This window comes from Lycorma delicatula, chromosome 7, assembly GCF_047948215.1.
Source record: "Lycorma delicatula isolate Av1 chromosome 7, ASM4794821v1, whole genome shotgun sequence".
Lineage (NCBI taxonomy): Eukaryota > Metazoa > Arthropoda > Insecta > Hemiptera > Fulgoridae > Lycorma > Lycorma delicatula.
The window spans coordinates 148,699,248-148,708,228 of NC_134461.1; the positions used below are offsets into that span (position 1 = coordinate 148,699,248).

The window sequence follows — 8,981 nt, forward strand, 5'->3', positions numbered from 1 at the left end:
CCCCAAATTTTTTTTAACGATCTACGACACGTCGTTGGCTACGCTCCTTAATCTCGTCTAATTAACGTTAAGTATACAAATAATATAAAACAATGATGCAATCTTTAATGATGGCTAATAGAGTTTGTTGGCTTCTTATTCATTTGAATTTCTATGGCGTCACAAACATAAGGATGAGGAAGAATTGTTCGATTTGATACTTCAACATATTAGCGAGTTTCATCCTGTAGTATAAATACCGTTTTTAATGATTTATAATATGTTAAATTTAAAAGTATATAAATTTTTAATTTTACTCACGTTTCTCAAAAATAATTGTATCTAATCATTAAAACACATGCATTTTTAATGAATTATAATATTACATAATGTTACAAGTATATATCGTTAAAAAAAAAATGGAAAAAATTCGGAGGGGAAATTCCGAATATGCCACAAAATTATTATTTTTTTTTTTTTCAATTACGGCTAAACGTAATGATGAATAATTATTATTGCTACATAAACATTATCCGTGATTATTATCGATCGATTAATTAATCCATAAGTAACTACCAGCAATATTTACGATATTTTGTAGGAAACGGAGGAACTCACTTGATTATCTTTCAGGCATTTTAGAATGTTTTGGTACAATATGTTATGTTGAAGAAAACAGTGATAAGTTGTTCTTTTAAGTCAAAATCTCGATCGAGTTGTTCGTGAATGCAAAGCCGAAGGAATTTAAAAATATATCACCCGGTGATATATTTTTATTACCACACACACAAGCGCGCGCACAATCAGATTTATATACATACAAGCTACATACAGATATAAGTAAAATTTGACCTTACTTTTCATTAAAAATAAACAGAATAAGGTCTTACGTTAGTACTATAAAAATATTGCATACATATAATAAGAATGGAATCTACAAAATACACCCGATAAATACTCTGTACACCTGCTAAAGAAGACTTGTTAAACCCCTAGACTATTTATTAAGCTACGATTAAATATCACAATATTCGCTACTTAAATGACTAATATAATGGCAACTTACAATCTAAGTTAATTAATTACCACATAAACAGTATAAATATCTCTCTAATTAAAATACTGCATTGAATTCAATAGGATAACGATAACTGTATCATTAAATAACCGGGTATATTATTGCGCAGTAACTTGTAACAATTCGGTAATAAATAATAATCGTCATTAAATTTGTTCTCTAAGTACATAGTTCGATAATTGTTACCGAGTAAAACTCACAAATGTTGGAACGGGTTTTTATAAGAATATTACAAGAACTCCAAAAAATAAAACCGATTACAAATTTAATCTATTAATTCCACAAATTGTTATTTGAAGATCTACCTCGCAAAAATAATAAAAACATAGCTAAACCACTTCGTTCTAAATCCACCGCAACATTACAAATTACATCAAATCATAAAATTAATTAACGCAAACGAACCATCAATTGATCCATTATGGTGTTCGGTTGTAACACCTCCTTCCAGAAAAGTAACTCTTCTTCGCCTCCTAGTAGGAGGCACTGGAGGAGATGTAGGCGAAAGTGAATCGTCTAAATCTAAAGGAAGATTTTCTCTAGACAGAGACGATACAAGTATTCCTCTAAGTGTAGCGAGAGCGCGGCCTCGTTCCTTGTCGTAATTGTTGTCTTCTGTGCCCATATTTCATACGGAAGCCGGGAGCAAAAAAACCAACCAAATTTCAAAAAAAAAAAAAAATTAATAAATAAACACTTTTATTATAAATTTAAATCACTTTTATAATATATTCACTGCTTGTCACGAAAACAAAACAAAATAATAAAAATAAAACGCACATAGATATAAAATAAACATTAGTTCTTAATACAAACAGTGGAACTTTTCTTCGTATTAATTAATAAAAGGGGAAAACATATTTAATGTCATTAACGAGAAATGAAAAAAGACTCCTATATTTTGAGAAGGGGGAAATCGGCTGTGTACAAAACAAAAAGTACAGCGAACAAAAATTAATCGTAGACAATTTAGGAAAAATAAGATTTCTTTTATTTTAGTTCGTAATTTTAAGAACCTATTCAAAATAGGTGATAAAATTATTTACATCCGGTTATAGAAAATTATCTGAATTATTAAAAAAAAAATGTACTGGTACTACATAAATTACATTTAGTTTTATATAGAAAATAGCTTTTGAAGAGGCAGCGTGGTTAACTTAAGTAATATTTACTCAAGTTACAATTTATTCCTCGCTTCAGTTAGTTTATTTTCATTTGAAATTCCTTTATTTATAAATGCACATGTATTTTAGTTTTAACGACTTTAATAGCCATTTAAAAAAAAAAAATCAACGATTCTATTTTTTTATTACGAGTTCAATTAGCGCTGGAAAAAGGTGTACGGTGTTGAATAAAATGACCGATAGTGATACATCATACTTAAAACAAGAAAATCAAGTATGGAGATGCGATGATTGTTAAGAGAGAAAGGAGAAAGAATATAGCCCTGAAGGTTACTACCGCCGAGAATAAAGCAACGTAGACGTCATTAACTCCTAACTGAAATTAAAATAAAAAATGTAGAAGAATCGATCGATAGACATGTAAAATGCAAAGTGATAAAATAGCAAGAAAAGATAATGAAAGACTGACCACTAAGAAAGTTTGAAATCTACAAAATAACAAAAAAAAAAAAAAAAACAATAGGTAATACGTATTTTAGATTTATAATTACGCTAATCGACGGTAAACAATATCCCCGAGTTACAGTACGGAGATATATATAATTGCGCAATGGAGATCCTGAGGAGGAGGTTTTCGTTTCTGTCGGCAAAGCTTTGGATGTTCAGTTAAAAAAGATATAGCACATTACCATCCTCCAAACAGGAGAAATTATGGATTCAAATGATACTTTACGGGTAATAGTGATATTTACAAAGAGAAAAATCCAATACTATGGATTTTAAAAGAAATTTTTTTACACGCCACATGAATACGAACGAATCATTAAATCCATTGTCTTTACAACAGCTAAGAAATTTAAACAGATTGAAGGAAACAAATATATATGGATTAGAAATGGAAAAATGTGAATACGAAAGACCGAAGTAACTGGCCTGGCCTATCTTTGTACCGAATTTTTAAAGTAAACTGTTAGTATGTAAGCCATCAAATACATCTTAAATACGTTAATATGAGAAAATTAATGTTTTTTTTTAAATTCAACAAAACATTAAGAGTGCGAAAAGAAAGATTTGATTACTTTCTTAATCAAAAGTAATAATAAAATTATATTTTAGTACCGATCGCAATGAAAAGGAATTAGCACACTTCTGTTTTTAGATTTACATAAGAAATTTTATATCGAACATAATGAATTGTTATACAAGATGGATCATACGGTAAAAAGATTTTGCTTCAAATCTTATTTGGAAAATAAAATTCAAAAAGTTAAAACCGAACTGAAATGAAAATTTTTACGTGATCATGAGCGAATAAAATACGGAGTTCCACAGGATTGTTATTAGTACCATTTTTTTTATAGAAACGATTTGTTTAATGTAAAACTTGAAGAGATACGTCTGTACAATTTTTTATAAAAAAAAATACAAACTTACAAATAATTTAATCTAGTTATACAGATAATATATATGTTATATATATAATGATTATATTATTAATTTAATGTTTTACCTCTATGAAAAAGGAATAAATATTCAGTAAAGTTTACAACCTTACACTAATGAATTACTAAGATCGCTAAAATAAGTTCGAGTATCATCAGTCTTACGATTATTGCTATTTTTAAAAGAATTATGGGGAAGAATGCAGATGATATACACGTTAAGTACGAGAGGTATCGTAATATTCTGATTACTAATTATTTCGCATTTCAGGTTGAGATCGGAGACAATTTACGATTATTCTTTAACGACACAAAGTATAAGGGTTAAAAACTGTAAAATAAAAAAAAAACTTTGATACTAAAACAAATGTAATAAAAATATAAACAAACTTATCATAAAATAAATATTTTCATAACATTTTACGTCAGGCCAGCAAGAGGTGTTTTTATTATTAATTATAAAGAGGTTTTATTAAATACTCGCGGATTTTAACGAACGAATTAACAATAATCATGATTTCCGTAAATTAAAGAATAAAATTATCAAACGTAAAAAATAAGAAATAATTTTTAGTAATTAAAATAATAATGCATATACTAAATAATTTTTTATTTAAAAATGTTGCTATCACTTAAAAATACACAATACATAATTTGCATTTGAAAATAAAATTTACGAGTTTTAATCTAAAAATTACAAAATAGATAACGCGCAATGAAAAATAACAGCAGCAATATGAAAAAAATTTGATTACGGTATAAGAAAACGTATTCGTAATTTACGATGTATAAGATAAAATGATGTTTTAATTAAAAGCAGGAACGCTTAATTCCTTCTTTTTTTTAAATCACGGAAAAAAACAATTATATAAACTGTTTAATACCGTAATAATTAAATGTAATATATAATATTCATAATGACATTTTCAAAAATGTTAATTATTTTTAATTAACATTTTTTTCTATTTTCCGGTTAAATTTTCTGTCAAACAAAAACAGAATAATTAATTTCATCTGTAATTACTGTTAAACTATTTTCAACGTTATTTACATGATCCCTAAAAAATCCTTTTACCTCACAACGGATTACTACAGGCAAATGAAAGAGAGAAAAAACCGTACTATGAAACTATTGCTGACAGTAGTTAAATATACTACAAACAGAACGGCAGGAAGTTGAAACATCCATCAGTAACAACAATTTTGTTACACCGTAACGATAATTTTTACAGAGTATATTAATACCGCACCCGCTGTTTTAATACGATCTTTACAATTATTATGGTTTTTACTCTTGTTTTTTAATTTAGATTATTAATTTAACTACACACTGGGAAGAAAAAAATTCCACTGCTGTATAAAAAAAAATTAGATCTTAACGGCGACACGCACAATTTAATTAATTACTCGACGATTAATATTTCCACACTACTTTTAAAAAATATGCGATTTTTCTTACATATACATTGAATTATACGGAAGTACAAAACGAATCACTACGAACACAACACAAAAAAAAAAATATAACTAGGTTAACGTAACAATTATGACAGAAAAAAAATACGGAACAAGTGGCAGCATAGACCGCGCGCGCGACTTCAGTCTAGTTACCGTGTAAAATAGTAACTGACGTTTAAAGAATACGAGCCAGTGGTAAGACACTCACACACTCATTATAGCACGGCCTCTACGATGACGATTACCACCGTGATGACGATGATGATGGAACGAACGTCCTTGTGTTCGACTTTCCCCCCCCACCCGATTGAGAAACCGAACACACACGCACACGGCTACGAACAACCTGTCTGCCCGTTTAAAACTTGAATCTATTAAATTCTGCCGCCTATCTCGCTCGCTTGCCTACCTTTAAAACGCTCTCGACTAACCGGTCGCCTACCCTCTCCAGTTACTTATCCGCGGCACGGCATGCCGTTCCATTCTACAACACACCGATAATAATTATTAATCTCCCACATGCATGACACTCTTTTCCTTTTCTATACGTCACACGCATACTGATACACCTCCACTAGTCAGGGGCCCGGATCATTCCTCTTGTTCTTGCGAAATCTTAAAAAATTCCATCCAGGCCCGCGCGCACGCACACACACACACATTTCCTAATTAATAAACCGGCAACCAATAATTACTCTATCCAGTATACATCGCGTACTCTCAAGCAATTTAATTAAAAAAATTAAATATACGATGCAAATTTAAGTATACGATGCAAATTTTGAGCATTAAAAAATTAATCACACCTCTTTTAACAGTTACGGAACGCTGGAGATGGTTTATAAAGCAAATAAAAAAGAAAGAAAAGTAGGAATATTCTGTTATTCTCGCAAATTTATTTAACAACAGATACTATTTCTATCGGATATAATTCCATAAAAAGAGATTATTTAATTACTAAACTAGTTCGAGATTCAAGTAAACATAAAAATACGAAATACGTTATAGAGATAGAGGTATATCAATACAGTTATTTCAATAAAATAAAATAAAAAATGGTACCCTTTAAATTTATATTAACCAAAGGTAGAGTTGTTTAACATAAATAAATTTTGTTATCAATTATATCTTTAATTGGAAAGAACATTCGATAAAGTACTTATAAGTAGGCTTTCTAAATTATCGATTTGAAATAAAATAAAATTGAATTACTTACCCTGCTAAATTAAATCTACTTTCATTTACTTAATCGACTTAAGAAAGCGTTTCGAAGGTTTAAAACTGAAAAATGCCCAAAATCATCAAAGTATAGGTCGGATAGGTGTAAAGCTGCTATTCAATTCCATCACCAATTTTTTATACTTAAACAAAAATAATATAAAGATAATAAAATCTTACTATAAATAATGAAATACAGTTTTAATGCAGGATAAATACATAATAACCTTAAACTTCACTATTAGGTCGTTCAGATAATATATTAAATACAAAACATTTACATTTTATCCGTAAAAGCAAATAAACTACAATTCGTACGCGCAGCATTTGATAACAAACAATATAAGGAATAATAAGATTAAAAGTAGAATTAGGTTAAAATATAGAAAAGCGAGAGTTACTAAAAAGAGAGTTAAAATCTAGAGAAGAATCAAGAAGCTGTGATCAGAGAAAAAGGTTATAAATAATGATTATTCTGATCGGTACATAAAATCAGGTAGACCACAAAATCATAAAATCATTACATAGATCACGTCAAAATAAAATAAATTAGGAATATAAAAAAAAAAAACAAATTTTAAGATAAAAAATAAAAAATCCAGATGTGTTTAAAGTCCATATTAATTACTTAAATACAAACACATGAAATAATGTAAAAGTAAATACATTAACCACTATAAAATAATAATTTTTTCAAACACGGCTCGTTGGTATGATTATACGAGGGTTATTTTTTTCCAAGGTCCGATCGGCCATGAAATTAAAACCACCGTGAAAATAAACAAATTTTTATTTGTAACAAGTACTTATACAGTTACGCTATTTCTCTACATAGTCGCCACTCCGATTTATAAATTTGTCGTAGCGCGGTACCAACTTTCCAATACCCTCGTCATAGAACGGAGCCGCCTGTGTTTTCAGCGATGATTCTACGCCGGTCTGCAGTTCGATGTCCGTGCCAAAATATTGACCTCCTAGCCAGCGTTTCATGTGAGCAAAGAGGTGAAAATCGGATGGATGGAGCCAAGTCCGGACTGTATGGTGGGTGATCAAACAATTCCCGACGAAAACGCTGCAGGAGCTTCTTTGTTACAGCTGCAGTGTGCGGTCGAGCATTGTCATGGAGAAAGACAATGCCTGATGACAACATTCCTCTCCGCATATTCTTAATTGTCCTTCGTAGACGTTGAAGAGTCACGCAGTACGAGGCTGCAGTGATGGTCGTGCCCTAACTGCATCAATTTTCTGCCATAACTCGGCTATTTGTTAACCGATTTTAAAAAATACAATGTCATTTTGTTCAAAATAAAAGGCTTAATATTTTAGCAATAACATAAATTTTGATAAAACTAATATTTATGGAGATATAACGGATTGAAAAATAAACATTGCCGCCATTTTGTAATTTACAAAGGTATTTAAGTCCTGATTTTTAAAAATATTTTTAAAATTTTATTACAAAGACGCTTATCAAATATTAATGAGATTCCTTTATTCGAACTTGAGATATAAATTTTTATATAAAAATAATAAAATGGCGGACGGGTGAGAACGAAAGAGTTATTTCCATTTTCCCAAGTATATTTTTTGTTTAGTTTTACAAGTAGAATCCCAAAAAGTATAGCCAACCCACCATTTTAGAAATATATATATATATGCATAAAAGATAATTTATTTAATGATTCTAATGTACTTCACTCATCATTGGCTCACTCTCTCTCTCTCTCACACTCTAAAAAGAAATTTTAATCTAAACTATAGTTAGTTAATGCCTAATTATTTCTTAACAGCATTTAGTTTTAAAGAAATTACATTTTTTTATAGTATATGTTCCACGTCTTCATATCTGTCAAAAACAAAAGCAAATAAATCGGGGTAAAAAACCCTGTTTTTTTTTTATGTTTGATGAACTACTTTTTTAAACGGGTAATAAATACGTAAAACCTTTAAATATAAGTTATACAGAATTTAATTCTGAACAAAATGGTGTAAGATAAGTCGAATAAAACAAAGAAAAATTGGAAAAATTCGAATTTTATTTAGGAACAGTACATTACTGCATTCGTTAGAAAATTACTTATTTAATGTAAATAAAAACCAAATTCTTTTTTGCGATGTGAACATTTTGTACAAACATAATTTACTGATACATATTACTGTTAAAAAAAAACTGGAAATTTTGAAACAGTTGTGAAATGGAAATAAATAAATAAAGAATATTGAGATAATTTTTTTTTATTAATGAAAGAAATACAATAAACTATTTTAAACATCATTTTCGTAAAGTATTTAAAATTTAAATCCCACCATTCATTGAGAATTATTTTCACTGTCGGTTTTTAAATGTATTTTTTTTTTATGTTCCAGACATAGAGTTATTGTTATTGATCTTTAAAATTTAAATGTCCTCTGGTATTTAAAATATGTTTTTAATCTTTTATTCTAATATGATCAGCGTACAATACATTTAAATTTTAAAATAATTATTTTTTATCTTTCTTATTTTTAAGATTTTATTTCATTCTATTTTACTTTTATTATTTTTTTAAAATTTAATTTAATTTTATTTAATAGTATTAAATATTTTATTTTATTTAATGTGCAGAAGAACAACAACAAAGAGATATACACTGAGGCATACATACACGATCTTTAATAAATTGCAAGATATTCTTATCTTTT

The 8,981-nt window shown here is 28.7% G+C and overlaps 1 protein-coding gene across 9 annotated transcripts in view; it reads right to left on the reverse strand.

The window, feature by feature from the left end:
- The window catches only part of LOC142327940 (uncharacterized), a 452,389-nt gene extending 447,141 nt beyond the window's left edge, over positions 1-5,248 (reverse strand). For 2 of the 9 annotated variants that reach the window (XM_075371342.1, XM_075371336.1), the window contains exons 1-2: positions 5,083-5,248; positions 1,463-1,792 (exon numbers count right to left, since the gene is read on the reverse strand). In XM_075371342.1, coding sequence (XP_075227457.1) covers positions 1,463-1,682 — 220 coding nt within the window. In that variant the 5' untranslated portion in view covers positions 1,683-1,792; positions 5,083-5,248. The remainder of the gene's footprint in view (positions 1-1,462; positions 1,793-5,082) is intronic. The other 7 variants (XM_075371339.1, XM_075371343.1, XM_075371346.1 and 4 more) reach the window with 5 other exon arrangements.
- Between the last annotated feature and the right edge of the window lie 3,733 nt (positions 5,249-8,981).